Raw genomic sequence first — 15,772 nt, 5'->3', positions numbered from 1 at the left:
AGTAGAAGAGACAGTGCAGAGAGAAAGCCCAGCACTTTACAATTTCCCATCGGCCATAGCTCTGGAAAGGACCACAAAGGCCTGGCTGACATGCCACAGGGGACCAGAAAACTTACACTCAAACATTACCTCCTGTGTTAGTCACTTTCCCACAGCTGCGACAAACACTGCGACAACTTATTTTAGCTCACAGTTTCAGAGACGTAAGAGTCCATCACCATCCTTGCGCAGCACCAAGGCAGCAGCACAGAGTTCCTCTCTTAAACCACAAGCAGGAAACAGAGATCAACTAGCAATGGCGTGAGTCTTTTAACACTTGAAGCCCAGTTCCAGTGACATAGTTCCTCTAACAAGGCCAAACCTAAGCCTCCCAAATAATAGTCAAATGCCAGAGACTGTGAGGAACATCTCATTCAAACCACCACGCCTCCAGATTGCTTGCCAGGGACAAAGGAAAACGGTGCTTTCACAGGAGCGGGACTGTCATCCCAACAGTGGGGAAACTAGGTAGCCCATGGTGAAGCTGTAAGGGCTGTCTTCCCCCACGCTAAATCTGATCATGAGGAAGAGATCACAGCTCCAGAGTGCACAACAACAGAGCAGCTGAGCTGGTCTACAACCTGATACACTAAACAACTAGGGCGACCTGGAAAACTCACATATAGACCACTTACAGAGACGACATTATAGAACTGTTCTGTTAGGAGTGGCAATTGTACTGGGGAGATAATGGCATGAAGGGTATATACTTAGGTGTTGTACTGATATGTTTAGGAGTTAAGGTTGTAAACCTTATTTTCAATGGGCCAGTCAAAATTATTCTGCACAGAGGCAAGGGAAATGTGGAAAACACTGTCAGATTTATCGATGTGAAGAGCATGTATTCAGTAAGCATTCAAATTTCATAGAAATTTGAAACATTTCTAAGTTAAAAGGTAGGGGAAAATGTCCAAAACTTATAAATAATACAGACTATCCCATACCCAACCTATGTGAAGAAGGCTATCTCTAGCCTCTAGCCTCTCTGAGGCCTTGTCCACAAAGCAGCTCCAAGGTGGTCATACCATAGGGGTGGCCGGCAGGGTGGCAGGATTAAGCTACCACAAAACTCTGAGTTAGATTAAAGGCCATTTTCTACAGCTCTTTGAAGAAGTTGAAGATTATCTATCTATACTGAGTATAATCTCTATATATCTAAAGAACCTGATTAGTCTAATTATAAATGACAAACTTAGATGACTATTAATCTATATAATTCTCAATATCTATCTAACTTAAAGACTAAGGCAGTAACTGTGTAACAAATGAGGATAATGACCTCCAAATATAAACAATGTACAAATATACATTGCAGTATGGTAAATATATATCAATACACAAACAATATATAAGTATCTTAATCCCTGGGCCAGCAAGGCCCAAGTTAGAGGAGCACAGGCAGAGGCTATGTATGCCTGTGAGTCCCCAAGCCGCTCATCCCCCCAGAGAGCAGCAGGCTATTGCTGGCATTGCTTTCAAGCACGAGACAAACTCCTGTGATCACTGAATAATCCTAAAGGGAAACACGAACGTAAGAATCCACACTTTTATTTCTCAAGCATGGTAAACCTTGGAAAAATCATGAGACAGTTAACTGGTAGAGGGTGGTTGGAAAGGGAAAAGAAAATCACTGCTAAGATTGCTAGGTGGCAGAAACAACGTCCTCAAATACTAAAACACGTGAACAAAGAACCTGCTGGAAAATACTGAAATTCAATAAAAAGGTGGATCTAACTTAAAGAGAGAAGCCCTATGTTATAATCCAGTTAAAACATAAGAAGGCGAGGGGATGGATAGAATGAAAGAACAAGAGAGAACAGTAAATCAAATAAGTCAGTTGTTTGTACATCAAGTAATAATACATCCCAAACAGATAAGACAGGTTCTCAGCATGCTGCCTGCATCTGTTTAGTATGCACAGGACAGGACTGACACGACCTAACCTATTACTTCCATTCATCTCCTATGGGCATTCTATGCAGATTTCTTCCCCACAAATTCTGAAGCAAACAAAGGACTCAATGGCTTTACCGAAAAAATAATTTTGTTGCTTTCTGGGTTCACTTAACTCTGTTAGCACACAGTTGTTAAAATGTAAGTGAATGCATTTTCAAAATAAATCATGAATAAATAAGAACAAGATTTTTCATTAGTGTTGTGAAGAGTGTAGAGTGTGCTGGGATGGAACACTAGGCACCATAAACAGGAAAAGCTTGACTTCATCCCGGCGCAGAGAAGGGAGCAGGGAACGAGCAGGTGCAGACAGAAGGCACAGAGCCTGTGTGCTTCCCCATCACTCTAGTAATCTGATTGCTGGGTTTGGGATTACGTAAAACACGTTAAAAAGGCAGTGCTAAATGGGCACTCAGTAAATGTTATATAAACACAAAATTTTCAATTTACAGACACCATATTATTCCTCCATATTATTTTAAAAATAAATCATGTATCTACTAACTCTATTTTACAGATGAATCCTCAGTTAAGTAACAATAAACAGTCTAAAAACACCTTGGGTCCAGAATTTAAACCTGAGGGTGAATTCTGGAATTTGCTCTTCAGTTCTCTCAGGTTACAGATTACTTCTTTACTGGCTTTAAAGGCACACAGCAATTGAGCAGTAAAATTCACCAGAAAATTCCCAAAGAAATAAAGTTTTATTTAACAAATATTTACCCTATACTGATTCTAGGCACCTACTAATTTAAAAAGACAAGTGTGAGAGAGGCCCAACTTCATTGTGTCAGGAGACACAGTATCTATAGTGTCAGATACAGGAGCTGATGTATAAAAGAGGTCAAAACCAGGCAGCAGTGGACACACCTTTAATCCAGGAATCGGGAGGCAGGGTCTCCAGAGAGATCCAGGACAGCCAGGGTGGTTACACAGAGAAACCCTGTCACAAAATAAAAACCACCACTGACCTCTGGTTCCCCAGTGCTGGTGGGAGTTAGCAGTCAGGGCAGAGTAAATGGCCCACTCCCCAAACATCTGTTTTTCTGGTTTTTTGTTGTTTTGGTTTGGTTCTTTTGAGATAGAGTTTCTCGGTAGCTTTTGGAGCCTGTCCTGGAAGTCACTTTGTAGAGCAGGCTGGTCTTGAACTCACAGAGATCCGACTCCATCTTGCCTCTTGAGTGCTGGGATTAAAGGCATGTGCCACCACCATCAAGTATGTTTAAAATGAGGTGTTTCATTTCCAAATTATGATTTGGGTCTACTTGGACCAAGTTTGATAAGCACAACAGAATTAACGAAAATTTCATAATTCTCTTCCTAAGCAATCTATACTGAAGATAATTAAACTAAGAAATAAATAACAAACCTTCCACAAAAAGAACCTTGGGGTGTCAGCTGGGAACTCTGCTAATGATTTTTCAAGAAGCTTCAAATGATGCAGCTAGCCAAATGCCTGTTTCTGACTTAGCAAGTGTGTGTGTGTGTGCGCATGTGTGTATATTTTCTCTTGCAAGTGTGTTTTAAGAGATTGTTTCTCATGTAAGAACCAGACTCTGGTCATAGTCTGTATTAAATATACAATATTCAACCAACTCCAATACATATGTACAATAAACCTGAAATAATAGAAAACTTCTGTTCTGGTCCATGATTAAGGCTGTCAATTTTAAATTCACCCAAAGTAAATGTTAGCTTGAGGAACAGAAAAAAAAAGAAAGGGCTTTCTTGTGGGTACTAGTTTAGTAGTTCTTACACGAAGTCCCAAAATTCATATGAATTTAAACTGGCAAAGTTCTTCGATGTTTTGAACTAATATCACATGTTAAGGAATTGTTACACATAAAGTTTACATTCAATGACTGCTGCCTTCCCTTCCCAACACACACACGCACACACACACACACACACACACACACACACATACACACACGCGCACACATACACACATACACACACGCACACACACACACACACATAAGAAAAAAGTAGAACACCCTTTAAATACTTACCACACACACTACAGTATGACATGGATGCCTAATCTGACTCCCAAACAAAAGGGCTAACAAAAGAAGCAAAGAATGTAAAAGTGCAAAAATTTAAGTCATGTGACACAGTTAACATCATTAGTATTTATCACTATCTCTTTTTAAAAATGTAATTCTTGTTCTAACTATAATACTGGCAACTGAACAGCTTTCTAAAATGAAGGCAGTTTGTCTGACTGTATCCTTGGGCTTCAGTCTAAAGTATAAATGGACTGCAGGCTCAGCCCAGGAGAAGCACCAGGTCAGCAATGCAATCTCTATTAATTAGGTATCCCAGCTGGGCAGGGGGTTTGCAGCTGTTAACTTGATCAATGACTTACCTAAATGTCATCTCTACTGATTCGCTTATAAATTACCAGCAAGTGAGACTAATGTACAGGTGCTAATTTATTTAAACTGTTCTCCACAGTTCTACATAGCTTTACAAACTGCATCTGGCACCTAATGTTAGCTGTCAGTTGTACTTAGACATGCCTGTCCTAACGACTCTGTTCATTAGAAGTGAGCACAAATTATGAAATATTGTGAAAAATGATACATCAAATGGAATGGGCACAGCAAATCAATTAGAGAAACTTCATACAGCGCATTCACACTGAGGAGAATAAGACATTCTGGTTTTAGAATGAGGTCTATAATACCAATTAAAAAGTAATTGGTAGACTTCAGCAGCGTTACACATCAGTTTACTGGCTTTCTTCCTGAAACTCTACAGTAATGTAGAACTTAACTTTTAATTCCCAAATAAAGGCATTAGTAAATATGAGCACACATCTGTATTCACCGTAGTTAATATTAAGTCAATGAATGTCCCCAACCCAAAATTCATCACTACTGTGTGTTTAGTCAGAGGGAAATACAGTAGCAGGGCACATCCGTAATGCAATAGTTTTCGATGCAAAAGAAAGATTATGAGACTCACTGAGACCTTGCAGACAGGCAGTAGTCAGTGTTTCTCATGTCAGCTCTGCGTCCAGAAGACCTGCAGGTCCTGGCTCCCACCATTCGCCCGGCTATCCATTGCCCTGGGCTCAAGAAGGAAACTGAGCCTGCACTGTCATGAGCCATCCCACACTCAGGTGTCACAGTTAGCTTCCTACCGCTTTCACAGCCCTCAGAGAGGCCTTCCCACCATACAACCCACTCACTCGGCTCACTGTTCCACCTGACAGATTCCTGCTGACAGTCATGAACTGCTGTAGACAGAAATAATTTTGCACACCCATCAACACGTGGCAGTAGCATGTGGTCTACATGGTGAGTTCTAGGACAGCCAGGACAATACCCCCCCCCACACACACACACCACTGTCTGCCAGCTTCTGAGCAGGAGTTCCTAATGACATGGAACTCCTAATCCCTTTGATTCCCTCTCCAAAGACTGGGACTGCAGGCTTGTACCAGCACACTTACATGTAGCAAGTGATTACTGAGAAATTCCTTACTGTAGCCTTAAATATAGCACATCTTCCAAAGGATAGATATAATCTAAAGTTAAAATCAACAGTGTCAAGAACTATTTGTATTTAAACTATTTGTATCTTTGTTAACACATTTAGTACCCTCTAAAATGTCTTATAAGAAACAACTAGTGAGTAATATTAGCTGAATATAATTTTCACACATATATTTTATATGTGACATTCAGTGAAGCCAGATTTCTATTCAAATTCAATTTTATAAGGCAACTGTAAACTCAAAATCAATTGCTTTCTGTTGTAATTCACATTCCTGACAAATTCAGTTATGCCAAAGCTTAGCTAACAGGGAGCAGCTAAGGTGGACACACAGACACTGGATGGGAAAAGGGACGACAAGAATCAGAAACAGAGCAAAGCCTGGCCCTGGTAGTTCACAACGGGGACAACCATGCACTGTCAACCACAGCCAGGAGTCAGCAGCTAGAATAGACTCATCATGCTCTATGAAACAAGACAGCAACTGATTTCAGAAACTGTTAGCCCCAAACACTAATCTTGGAAACTGTAAAGCGCAGTCTTGAGAAAAAGGCCACTGCCTTGGAAGACACCTCAGGGCTGTTTGGGAAGACTGAATGTGACTGTGGATCAGGCTCTTTGGCAGCATCGCACACATGGGTTTCGGTATGTGCTAGTTCCTTTCCCTTAACTGGAAAGCTTGCTTTTGTGAAATATTAAACTCCTGATCACAATGAAAAAGGAAAAACTTACAGTATTTACTTTTAATTAATATATTAAATAAGACAAATTAGACAAAAACATGATGTCTTAAATACATAATAGCAAATGCAATGGCTGTTTAAAATACTTTTTTGAATTTGGATAAACTGTTTTTGTCTTTGGAAATACCCAAGTACTTTTTCATGTGGAATTTGCTCACCACCTATACTGTCTCCCTTTCAGTTTATATATAAAACCAAACCGCTTAAAAAAATAATAGAAAAACAGAAACGATACCGAGTAGATAACTGTAACACTTTTTTTTAAAAAAATATATATTTATTTATTTATTATGTACAGTGTTCAGCCTCCATGTATGCCTGCAGGCCAGAAGAGGGTACCAGAACTCATTACAAATGGTTGTGAGCCACCATGTGGTTGCTGGGACTTGAACTCAGGACCTCCAGAAGAGCAGTCAATACTCTTAACCTCTGAGCCATCTCTCCAGCCCTAACTGTAACACTTTGATAAGAGTTGGTAGTCACTGTCTGCTTTTGCTTTTACATCTCCTAAAATGCCAAAGGGAATCCACTAAAATTAATAAAAGGCCAAGAGCTAATTGTAATAAAATGTAAGAATCAGTGAAGCTGATCAGTCACATGTTGCACAGCCTAGTGCAGCAGAATTATGTCACTGGTATCAGGGAAATGGCTAACACTCACTTCCATGTGGGCTTTTGGATATGGAGCTAGGGAAATCACATCGGACAGGAGATCAGGCAATTTCCCCTTTAAATCAATCAATGGTAAATCACTGTACTCAACAGTATCTCAGGTGAGTCTGTCAAACACAAGCCTGGGGAAGGCACAGCGAGCCGAAGGCACATGGGCATTATGCAATGGTTCCAGCTGCAGTATACTATGCTCCTCACTACTGATAGTAATGCGAGCAGTAACACTGCCTGTGCGCATGCTCCTTACACTCTGATGAAAGAACCCATGTGACTTGACCTGTTAACATCACAGCTCTAGAGACACTGCAAGGAACCCCCTCAGCCCAGCTTCTAAACTTCCTATATTTCTTCAACTCTCACGAGGTTGTCAAAGACAACACCAATAGAACATCCACATTCTGCATGCTGTGCAGTTATATTCCTCCCAGATTCCACATCCATTTAAAAAGACTCTATCAAAAAACAAAACCAAGAAACAACAGGGTGAATTTCATAGTAATTCATGATTTTATTACTTAATTGACTAAAGCTAAAGATTACTAAAACAACAGACCAAATGGTCTTCAAATGTATATCTGTAATTGACATACCTCAACAAAAACATTTTATGACACTTAATTCCATAAAAAGTCATTTTAAGTCTTAAATATATTTGACTAAATACATAACATAATATTTGGGGTTCTTGCTATTTTAGCATTGGCAAAGTAATATGGAAAATCAATTTCTAGGAAAATATATAAGATAACCAATAGTACTCAAGTCATTTAATTTACCTATTTGAAAATTAAAGTGAGCCTGAATTTTTAACTCGGTAACTAAATGAAGTTATAGGCCATGTCAACAGTATATAAATTTAACACTCACATGTGGGAACCCATGTGTGACTCAGTTTCCATTTGAAGTCACTGCTGACTTAAAGAAGTCATTTGAGTTCAATACTGCCCGCTATACTTGTTCCAAATATCCTTGAATACTGTGAGAAAGTTATGACTAAGGCCATAAAAGAAGAGCATTTTTGCCAAGATTTAAAAACAAAAAGCACATTATCTATTAAGATTTGGACTGTGTATGCCAACTGGAGGCACTTCTCCTTATTGACTGGTAGCTGTTTGCTACTAGCTAAATTCTTGTATTGAGATAATGCACCGGCTTGAACTTCCTCCCAAGGACGGTGCAGGGAGACTGCCAGCTGACTGTACTGCCCGTTGTTCTGCCTTTTGCCTGTAATTAGTATATATGCTGGCTAAGACATAAACTCGGGACTTTGGGTACGAGCCTTCAGTCCTCCCAGTCTATTCTATGTTTCTGTCTTCATTTCTCTTAATCTAACATTTCCCCAGCAGCGCCCTCTCCCAGTGTACTCCCAGCTGATTTCTGCAGGAGTGGGCTCTGGCATGCTCAAAAATAGTTTTAATTTCTCAAACTAATATTCAAAGCAAGCATTTAAGCAATGATGAGCAACTGCAAAAATGACAATTCATTTTAACATAGTGTGAAAGTGTCACCCTGATAGATAAATTTTATTTGGTTAAATAAAAATAAAATAAGTTGAATAGAAACAATTTTAAAATCCAAAGGGCCACAAGAGCTGACACAGCACATCTCTTTGCTATTTCTCCAGCCCTCTCTGCAGACCACAGCGATACATTTAGATGCCTGTTAACTCACACATCAGATCTGAAATACTTTTCTAGTGGTTCCTCACTGTCAGGCTTTTATAAAAAGCTAATTCTTTAGATAGAACGATGAAACTATTGAGTGAATTTCTTCCTTTCAAAAGGCTACTTACTATGTTCCATGAACATCAGAAGGGAATTAACATGGACATGTTGGCCCACCTATAATCTACTACTAGGGAGGCTGAAGCATGTGCATCAGAAGTGTGAAGCCTCCTTGGGCTACATAATCTTGTCTCATGTCTACATACACCTTGTCTCAAAAACAGACCCCAAACCCAAAGAGCTATGAACTGGTTCCAGACTCGAAAACCCTCAGCAAAATGCTCAAAAAACAAATCCATAAATACATAAAATTACACAAACGGATGGAGTGGAATTATCTCATGAACACAGAGGTTATTTTAATATCTGAGTATTAATTAGCATGATATACTAGGTGAATTAATAGAATAAAAGACAACATATGGTCACAGAAAAAGTGGTAAGGAATATTCATCATGCTAACAACAAAAAGATTCAACAACGAGGTATGAGAGGTAAGTTGCCAAATGTGATGACGACCACAGAACACTCACGGCTAGCTTCACACACATCTGTAAAACAACAAACACTTTCTCCTAAGTCCCGGCAACATAGTGGGAGTGTCTGTACTCACAGCCCAAGTTCAAATAGAAAAAGTAGATATGGAAAAGAAACTAAAAGGCATTCAGGTAGAAAGTAAATGAAGCTGTATGTATTTCCTGAAGATGGTACAACAAAAATTGCTAAGAAGTCAACCTGAAGACTCACTCAGTAAATGATCTCAGCAGTATTGTAACTTAAGATCACTTCACAAAACAGACATACTTCATAGAAAAAAAAATCAACTTACATACTTGAAGAATACAGAAAGAAAAGAAAATAATTCTATTTATGGTTTTTTGAAAAAAAGAAATTAAGGCAAAGCAATAAGCTTACCAAGCACTAAGCATAGACTGTGGAAACTACTAGAGACGCTAAAAACATAAGCAAGTCAGCCGAGGAGAAGGGGACAGGGAAGAGAGAGAGTGAAATAATGAAAACAAATGGGAAATAAGCCAAAGTAAATTGATCAAAAATTACTCAAATAATGTGACATGACACCTCGGAAAGGAAGAAAAAGAAAAGTTATGCTTCCAACTTGCTACAACAGAGGCATCTTCCCTTGTTCTGATGTAAATTTTACAGAGCCAAAGGGTTAATTTATGCAAAGGGAAGCACCACCCACAGCCACAGCTCCACAGAATCACTTTCCCACTGGAGTTAACTATACTCACATCAACATCCTCTTCGGTAAAGGTTTCCGGGTCTTCTCCCATCATGTTGGCTAGGTGTCTCTTCCCTATGTTGAAGTCTTCAATCTGCTTTTTAATAAAATCCTCTGTATATGATTCCTGTCTTGAGGCTTGGACATTCTTCTTTGATGTTACAACTGTGGTATGGATTAGCTTCAATACCTAAGAAACAGAAATGGAAAGAAAAGAAAGTTTTTGAAATTAAACAGAGATTTAACAGGTCACTGTCTCTAAATAAAACATCCTCAGTCAACAGGCATTCAGGAAAAAAAAAAAGGCCTTCCAACCAAGGTGCCAGAACTAATAATCTCTGCTCAGAAACTTACAAGTCCATTAAGTCAGGAGAATCTCAACTCATCAGAGCTGAAATACCCACAAGCAGTATGCTGTGCCTCTTGACTGTAAATACCACTGTTGGTACTGTTAGGTCCACGACAGTAAGCTGTCACACTGAATGTATAAACAAGGAGAACATGACCACATAAAACAAAGAAACAAACATGCCAGGCGTGGTGGCACACAACTTTAATCCCAGCACTCAGGAGGCAGAAGCAGGTGGATCTGGGTAAGTTTGAGGTGATCCTGGTCTACAGAGTGAGTTCCAGGACAGGGTGGTTATACAGAGAAATTCTGTTTCACAAAACAAACATACAAAACCAGACAGTATGCCTTTAATTGGCACTCAATAGGCAGAGACGTTTGTGGGTTGTGGTGGTGATGGTGGTAGTATCTGTGAGACCAGCCTGGTTTACTACAATCAGGCTTCCAAACAGCTAGGAATACATAAACAGAACTCTAAACAAACAAACAAAGAAACAAAGAAACAAACAGGCAACTGCATGAATCAAGCAGACAAGAGGACTGAGGAAGGTACCCTGGCCTTGTGGGCACTCCCCTTGTTTGAAGGAGAAACACAAAAGTGTAGGTTTGGCTGAGGGCTTTATTCTCCTCCCTATATATATACCTTATATTATATATTAACTTATATATATTATATAAATTTATATAATGAAGAAAATAACCCTATAAGAAAAGTATTTCATTCAACATTAAGATTTCTCGTCAACTTGGCTCAACATGGTAACTGTAAATGCAGGTTTTCCTGTCTTTCTTGAGGCAGCAGCAATCACACTGGCTGTTGTTGGTCCTCCTATGCTACAGCACAACAAACTTCCTTTCAAGGTATCAACACTTCACCTTCAATGAACAGTGTCAAAGACAAAATAAGACAGACCTATCTAGTCTTCTCTTAAGACCTGAACTGAACCCTTTTATGGCTGCCCAGCAAATTTAAACACCACTACCAACATTCAGACTCCAAAGTCACAATCTTAGCAACACTCTGATTTCCTGCCTCACACACATCACCTCCTTCACACACAAAAGCCCAGCTCGCCTACATTCTCCCCCTTCCCTTCTAAGAATCTTAAATTCAAAACAATCTACAGTAATTTGCCACTAAGGTTACAACAAAAAAACAAAAGAAAAAAATAGAGAAAACATTACAATACCCAACTAACAGTAAAACTTACATTCTGAACTGCCTCTGAATTAATCGGGTGAAAACTATTTTAACCCCAGTCTTTAATGGGTAAAAAACAGCAATTTAAAGTTCCTTAAAACCTTAATTTATTTTGCTAGGAGAGCAGAGCTTCACCTTTGACAATTATATTCCCATACTGCAATGCTTTACAAATTATTAACGAGTAAAAACAAGATCACCAGTGGCTTAGGGTCACAGCAGTTCTTGTCTTGTTTTGCTTTTCCTGATTCAGTCATTTGAAGATAGAAGATAAATGTGATACAACTATTTTGAGATGGAGAGATAGCCACCTAACTTACACACTGCTATAACTGCTGTATTTTATTATTAGTTACAGTTGGTAAAGCTCTTATTGTTCCTAATTCATAGGGTAAACTTTATTGTAGATATGTAATGGGAAAAACACAACATCTAAAAGGCTGGGAACTGGCTGTAGTTTTGAGCATCCAGTGAACTCAAAAGCATCAGCTGTTGGAAGGGCGGCCTACCAGAGTCAGCCTGTTTTAGAGACAGAGCCTATTTTAATAACTGTGCTCACAGTCTAGCTGCCGTTTCTCCAATCTAGGAGTTTTATTATCTAATGTGTTTAATAGTTGGCAGAGTCTTTTAGCTGGTTGTTTTTATGATCCCAGGCCTATTTTCAGCAATGGAGAATCTTGCTTCTTATGTAGGCAATAATAATAATAAAAATAAAACCAAACCAAAAACAACAAAAAAAGCTTTTCTGCTTTAAAAATCTAGGCAAAAGCATGAATTTGGGGCCCAAAGTACAGCAATACAGTAGATCATTATTTCAATGGTCTCAATGCCAAAACGACCCATACACAGTACAAGCAGATGTTCTGACCATGGTGAGGACAGTACACTCAACTGCAGTTGAACCCGTGATTCAAACCAATCCAGAAGACAGTCTCTTAGGTTACCCCTACTACACTTCCCAGCAGCCAGCATCACAGGCACCAAATCTGAGCCTTGGGTAAATAGTGCAGTGAAGGATTCAGAGCAGGGGCACCATCAAGGAGGAACGTGACAATCCACCTGCAAGAAGACTGAGAGATGCCTGATGGACTCTGTGGATGCACACAGCAGAGATGTGAGACAGAGGGATGTATCTGTTAAAATTTAATGAAGTTGGGCATGACAACACACACCTTTAATTCCTATTTGCAGAAAGCTGCCAAGTCTGAGGCTAGCATGAGTTATACAGTTAGAACCTGTCTCAAAATAAACAAAACTTGGATTGGAGAGACACTTCAGCAGTTAAGAGCACTTGTTGTTCTTCTAGAGTGTTGAGAGCTAAGCCGATCTTAGACTTTCCCTGACACCCTGGTGTATGGAGAAGGAACACAGCTCCTTTTCTAAACCAGGAACATACTTGGCAGAGCCAGTCATAGCCTGGAACCAGGGCCTGGGGAGCTTATCTCTGAGACCCTGGTGTAAGGAAGAAACGTAGTTCCTTCTCTGAAATCAGGAAGATACTTGGCTGAGCCAGTAATAGCCTGGGCCAGAGCTTGGGGGAGTAGTGGTTTCAGATCCTGAGAAGTCAACTCTTCTTACCCTGAGGGGCAATTGGTTATCTATCCAAATCCTTGAAATATTCAGCGTTCCCCTGTGCAACACTGTTCAATTAGCTTCCCGCTGACTTCTGTCCCATAGTTTGATGTTTTTTTTGCTGACTCTGTCCCATTTCCCTACAAAATAGCATGTAAGAAGCTGTTCTTAATAAGCTTTCTTGGCATAAGACATAGCTTATGCAAGGCCTCCTGATCCCTAGCTTTTCTATGCCCTCACTCATCTTTTGATCTCCTGATCCTCTCTCAGGACCACCTAACTGAAGACAGACCTGCTGGTCCAGGTCACAGAGGACACCCATACCAAGCAGCTCACAAGCCCCTGTAACTCTGGCTGCAGTGAACCTGACAGCCCCTCTGGCCACTTCAGGCACCCACATATATGGTATATACTCACACAGGCACATGAACAAAAATAAATCTTTTTAGCAAAGCCAAAACTGCTTGACAGACAATGTTCAAAAACCCTTGGGAATGGAAAACGGCAGGTATTAATTAACACTACAGAAATATAACTCTTTCATGTAAAGAAACACCTTATAGCCAAGGCAGAGAGGTAAAAATCATGTCTTATAACTACTGTTCTTGTGTGTGTGTGTGTGTGTGTGTATGTGTGTGTGTGTGTGTGTGTGTGTGAAATAAACGAGATGGTCTGTCATGACTAAAGGGGAGGTATGATGAACCAAATACTTCCCTACTTCCCTTTCAGAAGACAATGATACAGGGCTTTACGTGTAGTTAGAGAAACTACAAGCAAGTATTCACACCGGTGTGAACCAGAGTTCTAACCACACTGCCTCTGTAATAATTTGTCAACCATTGCTTCCCATTGACTTGAATGCTGAGTAGCTAACGAGAGCTGCATGCTACAGCACACAGTACCCTTCAGAATTAACCTTGTAAACTTTCTGGGATATCAATGCCTGTACTTTTCATTTAAATCCTAGGCCCTAGAGAGGGTGTATAAGTGTGTGTGTGTACGTACTTACATGTGTGTAATCTGAGGTTTTAGGGAATGAAAATACCCTATTTACGTTGGCTTTAATAGCTGTGGTCTCATCATCCACCTTTACATTTCTTATGTTTCTATCCACTTAGGAAATTAGATGATACCACTCATCTGTCCCCAAATCCTCGGAACTTCAGTCACAGCAACGATCTCTTCTGCATACATTAATTCCCGTTCTGTTCTGGCCCCTTGTTTCTGCCTTCTGTGCAGTGCTTACACCTCCCTTCCTAAGTTCTTCTCAATGTCCTTCTGTGCAGTGCTTACACCTCCCTTCCTAAGTTCTTCTCAGTGTCCTTCTGTGCAGTGCTTACACCTCCCTTCCTAAGTTCTTCTCAATGTCCGCAGTACCAGTTCTACTTCTGCAGTCACTTTCAATTTTTAGCTTTATTGCTGGTTTATCTTCAAACTCCGTGCCTCAGTATCTTCCCTCAAGCATAGCTTGTCACGCCCCAACTCAAAGCGCTGTCCTTCACCTAAACTTTCTAACAATGTCCTTGATGATGTGAAATGGCTTTGGTAAAATGAGATTTTGTTTGTTTGTTTGTTTTCTGTTGTTGTTTTCTGGCCACCTCTTACTTAGAGAAGAACATCCCAAGCCCCTGGAGGGTAACTGAAACCACAGATAGCTTAAAAGCTCACGTACTATTTCCATATATGCTTAACTTCTAAAGAGTAGCACAGTAGATTAGCCGCAGTCATTTACAGCAATGTGGACATGTCTAACTAGATGCTGTGACAGAAAAAGTCCTATGAATGTGGTCTCAGTACTGAGAGTCAAGACAGATACTTGAGGACTGGAGCTGGCCACAAAGAGGGGAAGCCACAAAAGGGAAGGGCTGCTGTCGTGCATCCACCCGGTTACATGAGCATCTATTTGTGGCTCTTCATCTGGGCTGCTGTTCCTTTGCTGCTTTGGTTCCTACATCTTAGCATCTTCTCAAGTGAGAGAGTTGATTACTGACTTGAAGGTTTCTTTCCTCTCTTGATTTGTTTCTTCACTTGTCAATCATATTCTCTGGAGTTTGTGACATGAGATGACAGCTTTCCTAATTTTAATGTAAGTGAGGCCTAAATATATTTACAAAAGTTTTTACTGTTCATTTAAAAGACTTTTAGAGATGACCCTAATTTGAAACATTTTTTTTCTCAAAGACTTAAAAATACGACATCTTGAAATTCATAATACTTGTTATAACACAAGAAATAGCCCAACGAATACATTTCTTCTTAAAAGTTCAGAACTATTCCAGCAATAAGCTCACAGAAAAACATGCATACTGAGTGGAGTCTACTACTCACTTGTACAGTTCATGTAGGCGAAGCGGAATGAAACCAACCAACCAAACAGACAGCTTTTTAGACAAGCACGGTTCTCGGAAAGAATTTCTTTGGACCATAAACAATCCTGATGGAAGCAGCTACTGGTTCTATCCCCAACTGCAGAGCCATGATGCCAGAATTTTCATCAAACTTTTGTTCAAGGAATAGTATAGACACAACGTGACAAATTTGTTTCTTTTTAAAGATAATCAGTGGGTCAGACAACTATAATTTCAATCAAGCTGGCTGCCAAAGAGGCAGATACATCCTGACAGCTCTGATGTCCCAAGTTTGGCCAAATGCCAGTGTCAACATTACTTTAACGGTATTATAGCAGTATCAGGCTGTTTCTTTTTAGTTTAATTGGATAAAAACGGAACAAAGAAGGCTGTTCTGCTACTTTGACTAGAAAAGGTAGAAA

The 15,772-nt window shown here is 39.8% G+C and overlaps 1 protein-coding gene across 1 annotated transcript in view; it reads right to left on the bottom strand.

The window, feature by feature from the left end:
- The window catches only part of Mrps9 (mitochondrial ribosomal protein S9), a 49,397-nt gene that overhangs the window by 26,519 nt on the left and 7,106 nt on the right, over positions 1-15,772 (bottom strand). Inside the window, exon 2 of the mRNA XM_005359998.3 lies at positions 9,891-10,070. Coding sequence (XP_005360055.1) covers positions 9,891-10,070 — 180 coding nt within the window. The remainder of the gene's footprint in view (positions 1-9,890; positions 10,071-15,772) is intronic.

Source organism: Microtus ochrogaster, linkage group LG2 (assembly GCF_000317375.1).
Source record: "Microtus ochrogaster isolate Prairie Vole_2 linkage group LG2, MicOch1.0, whole genome shotgun sequence".
Taxonomy (NCBI): Eukaryota; Metazoa; Chordata; class Mammalia; order Rodentia; family Cricetidae; genus Microtus; species Microtus ochrogaster.
Note: the sequence above shows the minus strand (reverse complement) of the source record. Positions and strands in the feature narration are given on the sequence as shown.